Raw genomic sequence first — 19,845 nt, forward strand, 5'->3', positions numbered from 1 at the left:
AAACAGAATAAACAAGCATCCGACAGAAACATATCCAAAGCTGTTGAATGAAGAGGATTCATGCAGACTTCCTAATTTCCAGCTGTAAAAGTTGTCTGTCTCTTGTGTGAAAGAGAAAGTGGATAGCTCAGTGATTAGCTAAATTGTTCTCCATAAGAACTTTATTATTTTATTATTTTATTGTCTTGTCACAAAGAAAGTTGTGTTAGGCTGTTTGCAATGAAAGCTGTCATGGATGTGATTATAGTTACATTTCCCTTAATAAAGCTACAGTTGAAATAATGATTAAAAACAAACATGTAGAGTAGATTTAAATCCTAAATCTAGGATTTAACCGGCCTTAAAAAAGTCTGTGTCTAAAATATGAGGTACTTGTCAAACACTTACAAGAAAAGACATGGATCCTCTTGAGTGGGTTACATATGAAAAGCTGAAAACATATCCAGGGAAAACCTTTAAAGACAAATGGAAAAGCTGTGAAGCAGAGGATGCCTCTGTTTGGTCTTCCGTGCTCATTAATTAATGCAATTTTACTTCATCGATCAGGATATTTACAGAATATGCATCCAAGTACAGAACAAAACAACAACGCAAATATTACAAGCAGAGAACTTCTGCCATTCCTTTTTTATCTATTTGTGATACATATATTGGTACCACTGAATCAGATGAGGACTAACCTAGTTGAATCATCTTTGCCAATACGAGTAAATATCATTATTACACCTTAGCCATCATATTGCAGTAGTCAGTGTTGGCTTTGAGTAGTGATTATCTTTATTCATGCAGATTTTGAGGTTGAAACCAATCAACAATCAATATTTTACAACGGTTGCTGCAATGCGAACACAGAGATGCTGACTCCCAACGATAGCAAGCGAAGCAACGTAAATCTGAACAGACCAAACAAAAACAAATATCTCATTTATAGCAGATAAGTCACAAACTGAGCTCGGCTATTACTAATGGCTTGCTAATGAAAAGACGCAGCATGGCTAGCAATAGTACATCAACGTTACCGTTAGCTAAAGCACCTACCGTGACACATTTTAGCAACCATAAATTGTATTATTTCAATGTCTTAAAAACGTACCTATATGGTGTTCAGAACAGCAATGCCTGCTGCAGAAAAGCTATATTTCAGGACACCGTATACAGCTAGCGCTCCGTTGCAGCGGGATGTTTTGGCAGCTCGCTCCACTCCGGCTTTGAGCGGCGTCGTCGCGGCTCTGACGGGGACAGACCCCTGACGCGCACTGATGACGTAGGCGCCTCTTGGTCTACTGAAAACATTGGAGGTTTTACTGGCACAAGAAAAAAGGTAAATACGACCCGTTTGCCCCTGTTTCAAAATGATTGATACATTCAGCCAACGCATAGTTGTTATCGTGTTCTGCGCGTGGTGGTGCAATGCAGCCTAACTGCCCCTCATTCCCGGGGCTCGAGCCCCGCACACCCCTGTCTCGGCCTCATTGTGCGGCCTAAGCTAAGGCTAACGCTATGTAACGTTGGCCAGTGTTATGTTGTTGTAACGTTACGGTACACAACGTCACCGCCCTGAGACTGCAGCTGACCGCTAACGCTGTCATGGTTCGTCCCGTCGTGTTTAGCAAACGTCTAATTAGCTTTCGGTTTAACTCCGTTACGTCAGTTTATCATCCTGATAACGTTTTCTCCTGCAGAACCTAACGTTCATTATACATGGTTAATGTACTAATGGCAAACACGCCTCCGTGGACATTAATTAAATACATGTGTGAGTCCGTTATTGCCTTTAACGTTGTATTTCAACCTTCGTTTTGTATTTAATCTACGACCGTTAGATGGGTGTGTATGTATGTATGTATGTATGTATGTATATGTGTATATATATATGTGTGTATATATATATATATATATAGTGTTGCATAGGTAGTGCTGAGCTTCAATGTTGGTACAATGGAGGAAGTACCTGTCAATAAAATTATGCCACAGGCTATTCAACTAATTTCAATGAATTAAAAGAAGAAACAAACACTGCAAAGTGAATGGCAGTCAGGGCTACATTTACTAATTGGCCTTATAACTGATAATTGGTCTCATTTCTAGTGAACCCGTCATCGTTCCTCAAAATACACCTACTAGTGGTCCTTGTTGTCTAAATGGCAAGATGGCGTGTCCAGCGTTGGGTCTAGCTGAAGAGAGGTTCCCATGATTCAGTGCCCAGTCACATTTAATTGGGAGTATTTTCAGTAAAGAACAAAAGGCAAATGATGCTAGGTGTTTGAATTAAGATTTGGTGTTTGTTTTTACAGCACAACCATGAACTGGAACAAAGGAGGTCCGGGTGTGAAGCGAGGATTCGGATTTGGAGGATTTTCCCTTGCAGGTAAAAAAGAAGAACCTAGTGCACCTCAGAACTCAAACTTGAACACGTCATTTGGACCCCCGGGATCCAGTGGATATGGGAAGGGCCAGCAACTCCCATCGTTCTACAAAATAGGGACAAAAAGAGCCAATTTTGATGAGGAAAATGCGTGAGTATTGCACCTCTTCCATACAATTGTACACTTCTACATTGTTCCACCCATTAAGAAATGATGATTTATGGTATTGAATAAATAAAAAACAGCATCTTTGTCATTTTGAACAAGGTATTTTGAGGATGACGAAGAAGAGTCCAGCAGCAACGTTGATTTGCCGTACATTCCAGCTGAGAACTCGCCCACACGGCAGCAGATGCAGTCTGGCGGTGGGTCAGACAGTGAAGATGACCCACTGGACGCCTTCATGGCAGAGGTTGAGGTGAGAAGAGACTTGCAGTCCAGCAAAGCCAAAGTAGAAAATGCTTCCAAGGTGTTTTCACAAACAAATTTACTTTGTTCACCTTCCAGAACCAAGCAGCTAAAGACATGAGGAAACTAGAGGAAAAAGAAAAGGAGAAAAATTCAGCCAAGTAAGATTCAAATCGGTTCTAATGTTTTAATTTGTTTTATTTTTAGTCACTTTAGAGGTCATTATGTAGGTGCTTTTAGAAATTATCACCCCCATACATTTATATTTTGTGAGCAAAAGTGTAAGCCCCCTAATTTGAGATAATAATGCTGTTAACTTGTGTGTATCCCGTGCACTATTCACTGTATTCACTACCAATAGCAGTTAACTGTATGCAGTAATTACATCTTAAGTTTTTTATTACTGGCACAAAGCATGGCACATCCAGCAATATCTTTGCTGGCGTAATAGATTTAATCAGGTAAGCACCGACCTTAGTCATAATGGGTTTGTGGGCTGTCTTGGGTGTATGAACGAGCCGCAGGGAAGTTTTTTTTTTTCTCCGCTTGTCATTTCAGGGGTATTCGTGATGACATTGAAGAAGAAGATGAACAAGTGAGTGAGCTCTCCAAAGTTCTTCATCTACTACATCGTTGACCAGAGAGGTCTTCAGACCAAACATCCCCTAAATCTACCCTCTCTAATGTTATAAAGCCCCCTGCCGTTCCCTCTATCTGACCACACAGGTTGCATTTAGGATTATTATGATGGAGTTGTTTTTCATGTGATTATTCTTGCTGCCTAGAAAGTGTGAGAAGGCATGTTAATTGTTGATTTTATATTTGCAAGTAATATGATGATGGCAGATTGTAAGTAATTTTTCCTTCTGTTGAGCTGAATGTCTCCTCAGGTTTTTGTGAGTTACTGGTAACTGGACGCTGTGGTAAGCAGCGCACCAGCTCAGTTTTTCACATGAAATGCTGTGCTCTCTGCAGGAAGCCTACTTCCGCTACATGGCAGAGAATCCCACAGCCGGGCTGAGCCTCGAGGACGAGGATGAAAACATTGATTATGACAGTGACGGGAACCCAATCGCCCCCCTCACCAAGAAAATTATTTTGCCACTTCCCCCTATTGACCACTCAGAGGTACAGTTGATATTACTGCACAGACAGTCTAAGAGTATTGCCTCAACTATGGAATAATATTTGATGTCTTTGACGTGTGTCATATAAGTGATTTTGTTGCAATTCTTTTGTCTTTTTGTTAATAGATTGATTACCCACCCTTTGTGAAAAACTTTTACAATGAGCATGAAGAGCTCAGTGTCCTGACTGCAATTCAAGAGTTGGAGTTAAGGCACAAATTGAATTTAAGGGTAAGTCGGGGATTTATACAAACAAGTATATACATGTTATATAGCTAACATGATTCACATGCCATAGTAGTTATTACTCTCATTCAGTCGTTTTGTTTGGGCCGCAATCCAATTTTTAGCAATATGTCTCTCAGTGGTGACAATGGGAAAAATCTTTGGAGACATGGGTCTTCGTCATGTTTACACTGTCGTCAGCATCATCATAACAGTCTTTGGGTTTTTTCTTCTTCTTTTTTTCTTGTCTTTCTCAGGTATCGGGTGCAGCCCCTCCAAAACCTTGTACTAGTTTTGCTCACTTCAACTTTGATGAGCAGTTAATGCACCAAATCCGCAAGTCAGAGTACACTCAGCCCACACCGATTCAGTGCCAGGTAATGGAGCAAGTTTATCTTAAGGTTGCAGTATTGTTTAGTATTTCATGTTTTTTTTGATGATGTGAAGAATCTTTTTTTTTTTCTTTTTCTAAATCTGGGTTTTAGGGTGTGCCCATAGCTCTGTCTGGACGTGACATGATTGGTATTGCAAAAACGGGCAGTGGCAAAACTGCAGCTTTTATCTGGCCCATGCTGGTTCACATCATGGATCAAAAGGAACTGGAGGCCGGAGATGGGCCCATCGCCATCATTGTGTGTCCCACCAGAGAGCTTTGTCAGCAGGTAAGAAATGGGAAGGAACTGAGTAAGACTTTGTGAATGTATAGAGGATATTTGCTTCAGTATTAACTGAGAAATGCATTGCTGAGCGAGTTGGTTCAATAATATGTCTCACTTTACCAGATCCATGCAGAATGTAAGCGTTTCGGGAAAGCCTACTCTTTGCGTTCTGTGGCAGTTTATGGAGGAGGCAGCATGTGGGAGCAGGCCAAGGCTCTGCAGGAGGGAGCGGAGATTGTGGTCTGCACTCCGGTAAGAGAAAAGACTACCAACTTTTGTCTTCGATCTGCCTACTAAGAAGAAAATTCACGCTCCTCTGGTGAAAAAAATGTGAGATTTACTGTTTTTGTGTTTGCACAGGGTCGTCTGATTGACCATGTGAAAAAGAAGGCCACGTCCCTGCAGAGAGTGTCATACCTGGTGTTTGATGAGGCAGATCGCATGTTTGATATGGGTTTTGGTGAGTTGGCATTGTCAGTGTTGTATCAACCATGTTTTAAACCCGTTTTGGCCACTACAACTTATTCCTGTCTTTACCTTTCAGAATATCAGGTTAGATCTGTTGCAAGCCATGTCCGCCCAGACAGACAGAGTAAGTGGGTTTCCTTAAGTATGACAATGCTTCTTTGTCGTGGATAGCAGGGCTTCAGAGCTTTAAAAAAAATCATTAATAATTCTGAATCTTCTCCTTCACAGCCCTTCTGTTTAGTGCTACTTTTCGAAAGAAGATAGAGAGGCTTGCCAGAGACATCTTGGTCGATCCTATCCGCGTGGTGCAGGGAGACGTCGGAGAGGTATGCGAGAGATGCAGCTATGCAAAGAGATACATTTGCTAATATCATCCTTTTTTTCAGTGTGCCTCAAAGACCCGGATCACAAATACAATTAAATACAGTTACAGTATTCCTGATTAAAAATTTCATTGAACATTCAAAAACGTGTATTTTAAACTAAAGTGTGACGTAAAAAAGCTTCAGTCAATATTTAAATGGTACAGATAGTTCTGTCTTGGTAAACTTTAACTATTGCGGCAGCCAAAGTCAAATGTTTTTAGGGGTACAACGTTTGCGCTTTTGTTACAAAGTAATACAATACATGCCGATCCCCTGTTTGAATTACCTTCTTCTCTGACCAGGCCAATGAGGATGTCACCCAGATGGTGGAGATGCTGCACAGCACGACGGATAAATGGGGCTGGCTGACCCGGCGGCTGGTGGAGTTCACCTCCTCCGGCTCAGTCCTCATCTTTGTCACTAAGAAGTTAAACTGTGAGGAACTAGCTACCAACCTGATCCAGGAGGGTTACAGCCTGGGCCTCCTGCACGGAGACATGGACCAAAGTGAGAGGAACAAAGTCATCAGCGACTTCAAGAAACAGAACTTGCCTGTTCTGGTGGCCACTGATGTAGCTGGTGAGTTCAAGAGGAAGTGGTGATGGAGATGGGAGAGGTTTTCTACTTTGCAATACTTTATCTCCTTGTCGCTTTCTGTTTGAGGGTTTAATGTATTTGTGTCCCTTTTCAAACATTGACTTTGGGACTGTTTAGTCTTTTGTATATCGAGAGATGAGTAAAAATCTTATCTTTTTAAGAACCTTAGTACCTTTTAAAAAAAAAAAAATTACATTATTTAAAATGTTCCTGCTTCCTGTCTGCTTTCCTCCCAAGCTCGTGGTCTGGACATCCCATCCATCCGTACAGTGATAAACTACGACGTGGCACGAGACATCGACACGCACACACACAGGATTGGTCGAACTGGTCGTGCTGGAGAGAAGGGCGTGGCTTACACTCTCCTCACCAACAAAGACACGACATTCGCTGGTGACCTCGTGAGAAATCTAGAGGGCGCCAATCAAGCTGTTTCCAAAGAACTGATGGATTTAGCCATGCAGGTGAGAGATGTGTCAAATAATAAATAAATAAAAAGCATGTTGGTTTTTCGAATAGAATGTTTTTAACTTCATGCTGTTCATATTTTTCCCCAGAATCCCTGGTTCAGGAAATCCAGATTCAAGGGTGGTCAAGGAAAGAGAATGAATATTGGCGGAGGAGGTCTTGGTTACAGAGAGAGACCCGGCCTGGGGGCTGATAGTTCTGTGAGTTAATTATTGCCTCACCCTAAATCTGCTTTTTAAAAAAATGTTATGTGGGTACAATCATCATCGTATTTATTACATACTGTAAAATGAAAACATTTAAACAAAAATACCAGACCCCACCTGTAAACTTCCGCCGTCTGACAGCATTAAATGCTCAATGGGGGCTACTGTATTTATTTTATACTATGGAGATTAATGGTGATATTTAGAGAAAATTCTGAGGTATGTGAGTAACTCGTTTGTTTCTGCAGGAACGCAGCGGCAACTTTTTGTCTTCCACTAGTAGCTTTGAAGGCTACAGCAAACCAACCTCTGGGGCAATGGGAGATCGCATGTCTGCTATGAGACAAGCCTTCCAGGTAAACCTTCTCCAGTTCTGTCTTAAATATTATGTCTCTTGTATATCTTTTTCCTATTTCTTGATCTTAACATGCCACTAAAACACTATTGTATTTTTACTTGTTAAGCACCTGGCCAAGAAATGTTTAAGTCTACTGTATTTACATAAGAATGCTATCACCACCCTGCAAATATATTTTGTTTATTGTGAGAGGCAGTGAAATACATAATTAGAATTTTTTCAAGGAAGGATTCCTTGTTTTGCTTTCCAGACGGCTAATCTCTTCCTCTCTGTCTCTTTTTTATCTAGGCTCAGTATAAGAGCCACTTTGTGGCTGCGTCCAGCGGCCCTCCGAAGCTTACCACTAAGTCTAACAGCTCGTCATGCTGGACGAGTGCCGGCAGCCTGAGCTCCGTGCCGACTGAGTCCGCCAATGGTTCCGAGCGGTCCCAGAGTGCCAACTTGTCCATGTCCATGTCCGGCTTCACCAGCGCCGGCACCCTGAGCTCTGTGCCCGCCAGTCAAATCCCTCCACAGCAGAGCTACCCTCCGGCCGCGCCTCCCCCACAGAGAGACATCCCTCGGGACCTCCCTCGGGACCTCCCTCGGGACAGACACGGGGAGGACCGGGGGCGCCACGACAGTTACCGCCACGCCGACAGGATCGATCGACAAAGCAGTGAGGATCGCTACGGAGACCGGGATCGAGACGGAGACCGGGAACGCCACGGAGACAGAGATCGCGAACGCCACGGGGACCGGGACCGCCACAGCAGCAGCCGCCACACCGGCGATCGCAATGGAGATGGAAGCAGGAGGGACAGAGAGGATCGTAGGGGTGAGAGGGATGTCGGAGACAGAGGAAGTGGAGAGGGGAGGGATCGAGAGGATCGTAGGGGTGAGAGAGACGGTGGAGACAAGGGAATTGGAGAGGGGAGGGACCGAGAGGATCGTAGGGGTGAAAGGGATGGGGGAGACAGGTGGAGTGGAGAGGGGAGGGACAGAGAGGATCGTAGGGGTGAAAGGGATGGGGGAGACAGGGGGAGTGGAGAGGGGAGGGACAGAGAGGATCGTAGGGGTGAGAGGGACGGGGGAGACAGGGGAGACGATAGCTTTGCTGTCCCTGAACCACCAAAGCGTAGAAAGAGCAGGTGGGACAACTAAAAAACATAAATAAACGCATCAATAGAATAATATGTGCAACTAACTGCTCCATGATGAGCTTGTCTGTTGTGTAGGCAGATAGCAGAGCATATCAGAGGCTGACACAAGCACAGGGCTAGAGGGGGGATTTTGTGGACTTTAAATGTGTACAGTGGGGTTGGTTAGGACCTCGTGATTTGGTCAGAGCTCAAAAGAGTGTCAGACAGATGAACACAAGCAGCTCGGAGACAGTCACTGTACATTTATCATCAAGGCTGTTGTTGTAAATCACTAGGATCAAACAATAGAGCTGTCATGAATCCTGCTGTCACAAAACTATGATTATGTTGGTTATTGTCTTGTTTCATCTCACTGAGCTTGTAACATGCTTTTGTGATCGTAAACCTGAGGCTTTATTTGTTTTCCTAATTATTTGCAAAGAGTGTTTGTGTGTTTTGTATTTTGTCATGTACAAAGCTAACTCTTAAAACTGTTTAATTTTCAAACGTGCCCGTGATGATTCACAGTCACGCATGTTAAAACTATGTAGCTCTTTCTGTGTCTTGTATTCAAGTTCCAGTGACGTGTCTTTCTTTGGCATTTAGTTTGTCTATGCTTTTGAAATGTTTTTCAAGAAAGAAATGTGTTTGTATGAGAGGAATTTGAAGTGTTCATTCACACATGGAAAATTAGGTTTTGATTAAAAAGACTCCTTTGGCATCTACTTTTGCGTCTTCTTTCTATGACAGACAACATATGTCACTCTGCACAGTTTAAATTGGTCATTTTATGCAGTTACATCAATTTGTTTTGTTTGTAGCATTTCCTCACTGTGACCACTTGGGGGAAGAGTTGCATTGCCTGAACCAACCGTTACCTCCCTCTTGTTTTTGTCTGGTGACAAAGGGAACGTTAATATGGATAATGCTAATAATGTTGAATTGTAGCTTCCGACACGATAGAACACTTAACGTGATCATTTCTGATCGCTTTGTTTAGATTTATTTTTTAAGTATTTGCAAGAAGTGTTATCTTGTCTGTTTCTATCGATCATGTTTTGTATGTGGAAGTAATAATTGTAGCGGTCAAGTAAATGTAAGGCTTTTCGGCTTATAATTATACTTCCCTACAATTCAGATACAAATACTGTATGTTTTACTCCACTACGTATTTACTGATATTACCAGTTACATTGTTTGTAATAGTACAAAACATCCGCTATTTAAAATATGAGGTAGTTATGGTAATGTAGTTATTGTCATATGCACAACAATTACCGTGATTGACAATACAAATCTATTAATAGAAAAGTATGCAAGTAAAACAATCTAAGACAGAAGTGCCGAAGTAAAATTTATGGATCAAATATAACGCATTTTATAAAATAATTTATATTTGTATAGATAGTTAGGTTCAGATAAGACCTGAATCCCTAGCTATTGGTGTGTAAAATAACTAAATTATCCTCCTTAAAATGATGTTCCCATTAATGCATCAGTAAATTAATATACATTATGAAATGGGACATTCTGCACCACGAGTAGGCTCCGTATGCGTTTGTGTGTGTCAGGATATTTTGACCCCGATACTTTCGTAGACATTTGAATGCGGAACAAATGCTAGTATTCCCACATTGGGGTAATGCGACTTGTTCTAATGTTAAATATCGTAATACTACTTCCAGCATCGAAGCCTGTTGTGGGGTGTGGTAATATTTATATAAACGCTCGACAGTGACATTCTTGTTTCACCATCCGTTGTCAGTTGTCCGACGAACTCTGAACACACCAGGAGCAGACGAGAACCAATAGCGTGCGACATCCTGCCGGAGGAGAAAAAAAAAAGAAAAAAACGTTCTGTTGAAAACCAACCGAGACGTGAAGCGGAGGGTCGAGGCAGAAACTCACCGGCACCGGGGCCAACAACCGCTACAACAAAAGCCTCGCAGGAACCTGAATGAGAGAGCAACTATCAGCCTCCAGCCTCTGAGTAAACAGACGTTATCGGCCAGCGTGTTGCAGACAAGAAGCACAGATGGTGAGTGTTGTATTGTACCATCCGCTCGTGTCTGCAGCCTCCCTCCCTCCCTCGGCCGCTCTCCTCCTTTATGTGTGATGAGGCGATGATGTCCGTCCACCCGCTAACGGGGTAAGCTAACCGGGACCCGGTTGGCTGAGTCCGCCGTGGTCTGGTTGCCTCGTGTAAACGCCGTATGTAGATGAGGGCGACGTGAAGGCAGGCTTTTGTGTTGAATTTACACGCCCGCCGTCGTGTTCCTCTCAATAAAAGCTGGCGGTGCTCCGCTCCTTTAACGTCCGTTAGTTAGCTAGCCTGCTGGCTAATTAATATCCAAAGGGGGCATTTTAATCTCACTGAACTATACATTAAACACAAAAAAAACACTCCATCTAATTTGGGTAGCCGTGTCTGTGTGTAACGGATAATTAATTGAATTGCCCTCCCTTATCAGCCGACTTGTAAATTGATCTGGTGTTTTGTATTATGTGGCGTGATTTGATGTTTTTGTTGTTTTGTTCGACCAGCAGTTGAAGTTCCCACCCAGAGCAGATTAGTGTGTTTTTGTTGTGGTACCTGGCCTAATGTCGGCTCCAACCTCCCAGCGTTGGGCTCAGGTCTTTTAGTACAGCAAGTACAGACTGTGAAGTAGTTTGCAATAGGGATTTAACGCCATACAACAAACAAAATAAACCAGAAAACCCATTTTAGATTCAGTGTTTATTCAGTTGGCATGGCTATAGTGGATGTGCGAGGTTTAAAGTCTTCTCTGATCCTAAAATTTCCCCAAATGTATGTTATTGACACATTCACAATTCATTAGTATAGTGTATTTTCTTTTACATGTATCCCACTTTAAAATGGTATTTTAGATATGCCATTTTACAGAGAAAATGTGGGCTCCTGGTTATTCCCATCACCATGTACATGCTCATAACTGTATCGATGTTTCTGATCGTCTCTCAGCCGCTCCTTTTTCTTCAGACTGGGTCTTTACATTCCACAGATCCTCCAGCTACCATATGCAGGTTTCCTGAAAATGTATCCAGGTTTTATCCCAGGATAAGGTGTTGGTATACTCCAAAAAAGATGTCACACGGGGATACCAGTGGACTAAATATCCGCTGCTGAACCTCTGTGTAAATCAGCATTGTATTTAAAACTCAACAACAGTTTTGAGAAAACACGTGTTTCATGCTTCGACACAAATGAGTTGCCTGTGTTGGTGTTGTTGAGTAGTGTACAAACTGCTCTGTGGTCTAGTAAAACCACTTTTTATCCATCCAGGGCACCACACTTACAACAGTCTGTCATTATAGCCCTGGCATATGGCGAAACGGTTTAAGTAAGTATATGGTCATTTTCATTTCCTGCCACTGTCAGTGGGCAGCCTGACTGTAATTTTAGTCAGAGTTGACAGCTCAGATTGACATGCTGCTCTGCCGGCTGATTTGCGTCAGTATCCTGGTGGATTTGAGAGGCTGTTGTTGTAATTTGATATGTCTGTCAAAAAAAAAGAAGCAGAAACAACCCAAATCATGCCGATTTAGACAAAGTACGTTGTACAAAGCTGCAGTGAGGACTAATAACATTTATTTTGTTTGACCATATGCTCTTTTGTCAAATAATAACCATTAACGACACACGCAACCTGATTTGCTGGGCACGTGGAAGTGCCATATGTTGTTTTCCTGCTGTCGGATGTGAAGAACAGTGTTAAATGGGTCGCCAGCAGGTCCAGGCGTTAGCGCTGCAGGCTGCAATGGTCAGACTAATAGTTTTAACTAGCTGCGTACCTGTTCCTTTATTTCACAATCATTTACTGTATCACAGTTAGGTGTTACTTTGAACATGAGAAATGCATTGTGTGAACAAAAGAACATAAAGCTCATTTTAGGCCTCAAAAAGGTGTTGAGGTTTCTCTGTTGGATTAAAGTTTTTTCAGGAATACTCTTTGTTGGTGTTACGCTTGTGTGGTTCTTTTCAATCGGTGGCTCTCTGCTGTTTACATCTTTGTGTGAATAGTTTCAGTGATAATTGTCTCAACAACAACTCAACTCTGTGGCTTTCAGCACTGATCAAATGCAGGCTATCTGGTTTGAAAGGACCTTAGGGCAGAGCGCTTGGAAAGACTCAACGTGTAGAGTTTCCCCACAGTATCATCCGTCAACAGCAGCCGTCCAAGGAGTCACATTTTGTAGTCTGCAGAGCTCAATGTGAATCCACTCACTGTGACTTAAATCACCCGCATTTGATCTTTGGGCACTAAACACTTAAGGAGACCTATTTGGTGGGGAAAAAGTCTAAAACATGAAATCCTTTGTCGACAACGTCTCAGCTCGTAGTCAAGGAGCCATCATTGTGTGATGTAAATGTTCTGTGATCCCAAAGCAAATATTTGCATGTACATTTTTTTTTTTTTAAGACGGGATGGGGCATGTCTTCCTGAATTCCAGTCCTGGAGGAGAATTTGGTTGTGAAATGTCTCCCTCTTCTAGCATGTGTGTGATGGCGTCTGATCAGAAGCACTTGAGGCTGGTTCTTCTCTACCTTCAGCGAGTTGTGGAAAGCAGCAGCCTCGCTATGTCAAGTCAACACAGGCTCCGTGTCTTCAACACATTCTTTCACTGGTTTTGTTCTTTGCAACTTAAAGAAGAAAATACAAACAGACCAGCTGCTGCAGCATTCCAGCACCAACCATTAGTTTTCATGAACACTGCAGGTTTGAACACCATTTTGGTTTAAGGATTAAAAAAAATTGGCTTTCTGACTTTATTATTAGTATCTGATTTCACAAGATGCTTGGAATAGGAAAGATCTCTGACACAGTTGATCGAAGGACTTAAGTATTTTTTATCGTGCTCTGGGGCAGCTTTTTTTTAAAAGGAGTGACGAGGGCTTTTTTTATAGCATTGTTAGACAGGCATTGCAGTGCAGAACATAAGGTTTTCTGAGCTGCTGACTACTAATTAATAAAAACAAATTCTCATTCTGAAAGTGCAGCAGCTTCTCAGAAATAGTGATATCATGTGACCGTTTAGTTTTTTGCTTTTGGAAAACTGTAATAATCTTTTTTTCATAGTCTTTAGGTACTCTAGACCTGCAATGATTAGTTGAGTAAACAATGTGGGTCAACAGAAAGATAATCTGCTACTGTTTTAAGTAATTCTTCAAGCACAAATGTCAAACATAAGCTTAGTTCCAGTTTCTCTAATGAGTGAGCTGCTTTTCTCTGTTTTCTATAATTATCTGAATATATTTATACTGTTGACTGGACATATAAAGACGTCTCATATTTTTAAGGGGACTTTTTTATTATTTTCTGACATTCAATAGACAGAAGTTGTTTAGTCAACGAAATAATTCATTGAATATGGATGTAAGCAGTAGTTGGAGGCCTAATTCTTCTAACCTTTTTACATGTATAATTTAAATGGTTTAATCTGAATCTTTACAGCTTGCCAAGACGGGAAGTGAAAAAACAAGTGTCTGTCTGGTGTCAGCTGACTAAAGAGACATCCAGACATTCGATTCCGTGTCTTCAAGCTGAGAAAAATGCCCGGTCACCTTCTGGTTGCGTACAGGAAGCTCAAAAAGGGAAGAGAGGTTGTGGCCGATCAAACGCCCCAACGGCGTGATTACTCTACAGAATGGTGGATGCACTTTGAAGGATGTTTCATCCCGCTTTCATCAGTTCCCCAGCCAGTCAAGTGTCCAAACCGCAGCTAATACTTTTCCAACACAGAAACGTTTTTCATTAATCCTCTACCAATCTTGAGTTTTCTTATGTTCAGAGTTATTGATGCCTATACAGATAACCCGCAGCAGCTGTTTTAGTTGTTGGATCAGTGCCCGGGCCAGAAAGTGTAAGATACTAAAAATACAAACACTCATGGTTTATGTATGTTGCTAGTACTCGACTGAGAAATATTGTTTATGATTATTTTGGAGTTTTGAGTCTAACTGCTTGACAAGTGATAGATTCGCTCATGAACACTGTTCGGTTGTGTTTTAAAAGATAAGTTTCTTCACATTTGTTCAGTTTTTTTTTTTTCTTTCTTCTTCTTCTCTGATGACCCAAACGATCATACAATGATCACGTTTCTAAAAATAAAGGATGACGGCAAGTGGAAGCCTCGTTTTGGATTAATGACATAAGACATTTGTTAACATAGTGCCTGCCTGCCCTTCTAGGGGCTTGTTGCAGTAAATCGAGCGCCACAGTGTGAATTCAGAGATGATCGACTGTGAAGCCGGGAAGATTTATCAAGTTGTCTTCTGTCCATCAGCACTGGGAACAGAAAAAGAGGAGTTGCTTCTTCCCTTTTGAACTCTTTATGAACAGGTTGACCTTTTGCCCTCGTAATATTCTTTAGAGTTGTTGTAGCCATTCTGAATGGCTGTGATTTACCTCAGTGGATACCTCTTGTAAGCAATGAGATTTAGACAAGACGGCGTCTGTTTAACTTCCATAACAGACTTGCATACATTGTTTTGAGGTTGCTTCCGAAGTACACCTTCAAAGTCTCTCCCTATTTTCCTGATTTAGAAAGAATTGGGACCTGTAACTTGTCATGCGGGTGGTGTGTGGCCTCTAATGCTTTTAATGTTTTGCACAAAAGGTTAAACCCAAACTCGTCCTTCAGAGTACAGATGAAGATGCTCGTTTTAAGGAATAGCCGACGCTTGCTTTTTGCCGAGTTAAATGAGACTATTTATACAATCACGTGTCTGTATGTAAATATGTAGCGACATAGCGTTGCTTTGCTTAGCACAGAAACTGGAACGGGGGGAAGCAGCTGACATGGCGAAAAGGGTCAAATCCCCCCATCCAGCTCACGACAAGGTTATATCTTGTTTGTTTAATCTGTAACGGCAAGTCATAGTTTTACAGTGGGGTTATGTTCCTGACTTCTTCTTCAAGAAATAGCTGTTAACCAGCTGTGAAAGCAGCATGAAACTTTAAAGATGTGTAGTTGAGATCAAAATGTTCGAAGTAGGTTGTGGACCGAGCAAAGACGCCGGAAGTAGGGTGGTAGGAAATTTAAGCAACGGATTTACGCTGTGAGGTAAGAGCTGATCTTTTATTGCAAGAAGATTTCACCACTTGTGTGAAAGTGGTCTTTGTTCAGAAACACAACTCTCCAGCTGGCTCTCCGTTCTCACAGTTAGAACGGATCTAATTAACTACACTACTCTTTATTTAAGTTTACATGAAACACTTGTTCTGTGTTCACCAAGGCCCTCCATATCCAGCCCGTCCACGTATGTGGTTATGCGTTGTCTCTTTTATTAGCCAGGAGGACTCCAGAGCTCATTTGTGAGTTGTACGCCCCCGGACAGATCGTACATCTCTTAGTTCATTCACTCTGCGGCTAAAGCATCCATACAGAACAAGTAGTCGTTAGCAGCAGTCATTTATTGGGATGAAAGTCAGTTCGAACTGAAGCTGCTGCCTTCCCCGTTGGGACTCTGCAAGTAAGAGGAAGCCAGATGTGTCATGTCAACTTCCTGCCACATTTGAGCTGTTTGGTGGCAATTGAGATATGTACATATAAGGTAAAAGAAGACAAGATGGCACAAGATAATCTGAATTCTTCCAGGAAGCCTGTGTATGTCTGGAATGCATGTCTAGCCCCTAACATGGTAGCTAATCTTGCTGTGTTGTTTTTTTCACTCCCAAAAAACCCCAACACTGACTTTACCTTCACTCGGATCAGACTTCCATTTTTGGCTGCATTTAGTTTCATGATTTCATACGTACAAGTGAAGCCTATATTGACCAAAATGTACTGTTCTTACAGCCTCCCACTGACGTTAACCGCTCTGATAAATGTTTTGTGAGAACTTTACAGAGTCAAAGTTTTCAACAGTGTTGGATCATGTTGAGAAGATCAAAACCATGTCGGCTCATCAGCCCTGCTGCAGCAACAGGAAGTGGTCTTGCATGCAGTCTGCTATATAACCAGCAACGTGTGAGCTGCCTGCTAGCACATTAGCTGAGCTCAAGAGGAATCGGGGACAAAGAGCAGACAGTTGGGATGCGATTGCATCTACAGGAAGCTGCGCGGCCTCACTTAATGAGCCAATCATTTTAAAAGCATCTCATGCGCTTCCCATAAGTGCACAAAACAGCCGTGCTGCGTTTTCTTCTCTTAAGTGGTGCATGGAATTAAAAGGGGTCAAAAATGGTATCCATGCATAACATGAGACAATATGCATGTGTCATCTGATCTCTGGTTGTATTAGGTTGGGAGAGATAATGCACATGGGTGAGGAGTGTCTTTGTCAGCATGAGCTGTGTGCTTAGTGCCCACTAAACGGAGGATGACTGGCCAGTAAGCTCCAATGCTTTAATATGACACTCTTGTTTTGAATGTAATTGGTCTTTTAAGTTTAAAAAAAAGTTTCAGAGACAGGCTTGAATATAAAAACGCCACCTGCTGGCAAGCAACAATTGGTGACATTGTTTTTGTTTGTGGTCATTATGAAGTAGAACCTTGACTGCTAAGGTGTTAAATGTAGTATCCTGGCCAAAACAGACTGCCCTGTCTGTACATTCTTTCTAGAATCAGCTTCTCTGTGATCGTCTGGGAAATGTACTACGTTACATGTAGATATCCAAAATTACAGTTTTAAACAAGTAAAGAAGGGCATATTAATCATTCGCCACTTAACTGGTCATTTCCATCACTGTGGTGGACTCTTAAGTTATTTTATTTACAAAGCAAGACATTTTGCAAGTCAAAGAGTGATAGCTCCCCTCCCCCCCCCCACTCCACCTCCACCACTTCCTCCAGCAGCAGCCAAACTGCCTTACATAACAGAGCTTTAGCAAAGTCTGCGGTGGACTTTCCCCCTGCCCAAACAGAGGCTGCCCTTCTTCCCTGCACACTCGCTTTTCCATGGCAGTTACTGCGTCCCCGTCTGAATGTCTCTCTGTCTGATAATTATCCGCTTGAACTACCTGTTAGCCCTGCTTAAAAATGTGGCCGTGAGTGTTGCTGCTGCAACACTTGAGAGGGCAGATACACTCATTCCTACTGTGTCCCTTCCTCCTTGTTGGGACTTTTTGTGATATTTCCTCGTGAAGTTTCTTCACTGGACGTCGGGTCCTGAGCCGTTCTGCTGTGTTGAGGGCAGCCCCCATGCGGAGCGTCCCACAGCTCGGCTCACATGACCAGACAGAAGGCACCTGATCCTCTCCCAGGGGTGCAAAGAGACAGATGGAGCAAATAGGAAGAGGGGGGGACATTGAGAGATGAGCTTGACAATACAGCACTCTGGTAAAGGTAATAAGAGGACAGTGAAAAACACATTCTTCCACACGAGTGACGTTGCTTGTGATCTGATTTGGACTCGACTGTGATTTCACCTAATTTGTATAACAGGAGTCTGTACGCATCTGAATACATTTGTTTCAATGTTGCATTTTTGTTCTTCTTATCCAGGACACCAGGAGCACCACTGAAGAGAAACCTGTCCAGCGCTCTAAGGTAGATGTACGTCGTTTCTCATCCCTCATTCATGGTTTTCTGTTCTTCTTCTGTGCACCGCTTCACATTCATCAGCCTTTAGATCTCAACAAAGACCAGAGCACTATTTTTCCTGCATTTTGTGTTTTTTGTAAATGCCCGTCTTCCTCTTGGAGGATCTTGGCACAAATCACCGCCTGGTAATAAATCTGTCTATTCATGTGTTCAGTCTTTCAGCTTCAAGACCCAAAAGGAAGTATGCTCCTCATGTGAGAAAACGGTCTACCCAATGGAGAGAGTGGTCGCCAACAACTTGGTCTTCCACTCATCATGCTTCTGCTGCAAGCACTGCAACGCCAAACTTAGGTGACTACATGCATCGATTTCCTCTGTCTCCACTCAACGTTCTCCTTTTGGTTTGTGTATAACAGTGTCACTCCTCCTCTCCTCCGCAGCCTTGGCACCTTTGCAGCTCTTCAAGGTGAATTTTACTGTAAACCCCACTTTCAGCAGCTGTTCAAAAGCAAAGGCAACTACGACGAGGGCTTCGGACGCAAACAGCACAAAGAGCTCTGGACCTCTAAGGAGCCGGATAATATAACAAAGACGGCATAATCGTGTCTGTGTCCCATCCCAGCCATGCCGCTTTCTTTTCCTCCCCCTAACACCTCCAGTACATCACGATGAACACATGCCTCGTATTCTGAGGCGCTGTTTAATCTCCCACACGCTCACTCGCTATTTAAACGCCATCAGAACAGATACATGCACAAACAGCATGGAAATGACTGGCCAGTCATAATCCATACCACTTTAAAAAAAAAAAAAAAAAAATGTTTGGGTTCAATTTAATTGATATCTGTATTTCTTCATTTTATTTTCCTGTTTGGAATTGGTAGTTGATTGTGACCAAAAGCCTTCTCTAGTATGGGGAGTATAATAATATTAATAATCAGTTCTTTTTAATTATTTTAAATAATTTGCACCCTTTTTTTATTGAATAAGTCAACTGTATGCTCAGGCAAACATAACCGAGGGGTTACAACGCATCCATGTTTCGCAATAGAGCATACACTCAGGTCAATTTTCACCCTAAAAGATGATATTACGTAGTTTCCTTCACTTTAACAAAACAGAAATCAAAATAAGAGTCCTCAGTATTGTGACTTTGCTGTCAGACAGTTATGTCGGTTTGTTAGGTTTCATATATTCGAGGAACAAACAGGGTACAGAGTACTGTAAAAGAACAGCACACATCAGCAACAGCTCACCTCTTGTGTTTAACATTTTTGTGTTAATTAAGTTGAATTATTGTCCGCTTCATCCCACGGTTTGTTATTTTATTGACCGCTGTGAGTCGTATCCTTGCATGTTGGGATGACTGGGTCTTAATAGCCTTATCTTATGACTGTATTGATCTGTTTGTGTTGTGAATGATTTGTTTCATTAATGCATAGCAAATCACTTTTTAAGGGTTTTTAGAAGCACTTGAGTTTGGATTTGATGTCTCGGCATAAGTGGATCCTCTGAGCTTTTATTGATGGTTGAAATTTTAATGAAGTTCTCAGATTGTTTTGTATACTATCTGTACGTAGAGCTGTAGTTTGTGATTAGTGAACATTCCCCACCTTACTGTACTCTAGTCTTGCACATATGACCACACATGATCACCAGACGAGATAATCGCAGGGAAACTGAGGCCTTGTTCGTTAACATCCCTCACTCTGTTGGATGAAACCTCAAGAGGAGCTGTTGGTGAAATCGATTACTACAACTACATTTCCGTGGCACTAATGAGGTTGTTGGTGGACGTAGCTTAAGCCTGGCAGGAAACCACACAATTGTGTTCCTTCGTCATGTCACGCTTTGTCAGTTGTTGGCGTCTTGTGGTGTTTTTTTATTCCCCTGCTGTATTTGAGTGTTCATATAGCTGGACAGTCTTTTTGGGAGACGGATCCAATCCAATCACAGTGTCTTGAACATCC

At 42.2% G+C, this 19,845-nt stretch overlaps 2 protein-coding genes across 2 annotated transcripts; both read left to right on the plus strand.

The window, feature by feature from the left end:
* Positions 1–2,301: 2,301 nt before the first annotated feature.
* Positions 2,302–9,093, plus strand: ddx42 (DEAD (Asp-Glu-Ala-Asp) box helicase 42; the record flags this gene model as incomplete). Its single annotated transcript, XM_079233316.1, has 17 exons — positions 2,302–2,516; positions 2,634–2,784; positions 2,874–2,935; positions 3,333–3,369; positions 3,750–3,902; positions 4,028–4,132; positions 4,384–4,503; positions 4,612–4,788; positions 4,909–5,037; positions 5,146–5,245; positions 5,330–5,377; positions 5,482–5,579; positions 5,921–6,197; positions 6,453–6,679; positions 6,773–6,883; positions 7,138–7,245; positions 7,536–9,093. The coding sequence occupies 17 exons, from the start codon at positions 2,302–2,304 to the stop codon at positions 8,388–8,390; spliced, it is 2,973 nt and encodes a 990-aa protein (XP_079089442.1). The 3' UTR covers positions 8,391–9,093.
* A 1,178-nt stretch (positions 9,094–10,271) lies between these two features.
* On the plus strand, positions 10,272–19,626 carry limd2 (LIM domain containing 2). The gene is made up of 4 exons (XM_079232670.1): positions 10,272–10,406; positions 17,837–17,881; positions 18,090–18,226; positions 18,316–19,626. Exons 1-4 carry the CDS (start codon positions 10,404–10,406, stop codon positions 18,473–18,475), a joined length of 345 nt encoding a protein of 114 aa, XP_079088796.1. The 5' UTR covers positions 10,272–10,403; the 3' UTR covers positions 18,476–19,626.
* The last annotated feature ends 219 nt before the right edge of the window (positions 19,627–19,845 follow it).

This window comes from Taurulus bubalis, assembly GCF_910589615.1.
Source record: "Taurulus bubalis genome assembly, chromosome: 17".
NCBI lineage: Eukaryota > Metazoa > Chordata > Actinopteri > Perciformes > Cottidae > Taurulus > Taurulus bubalis.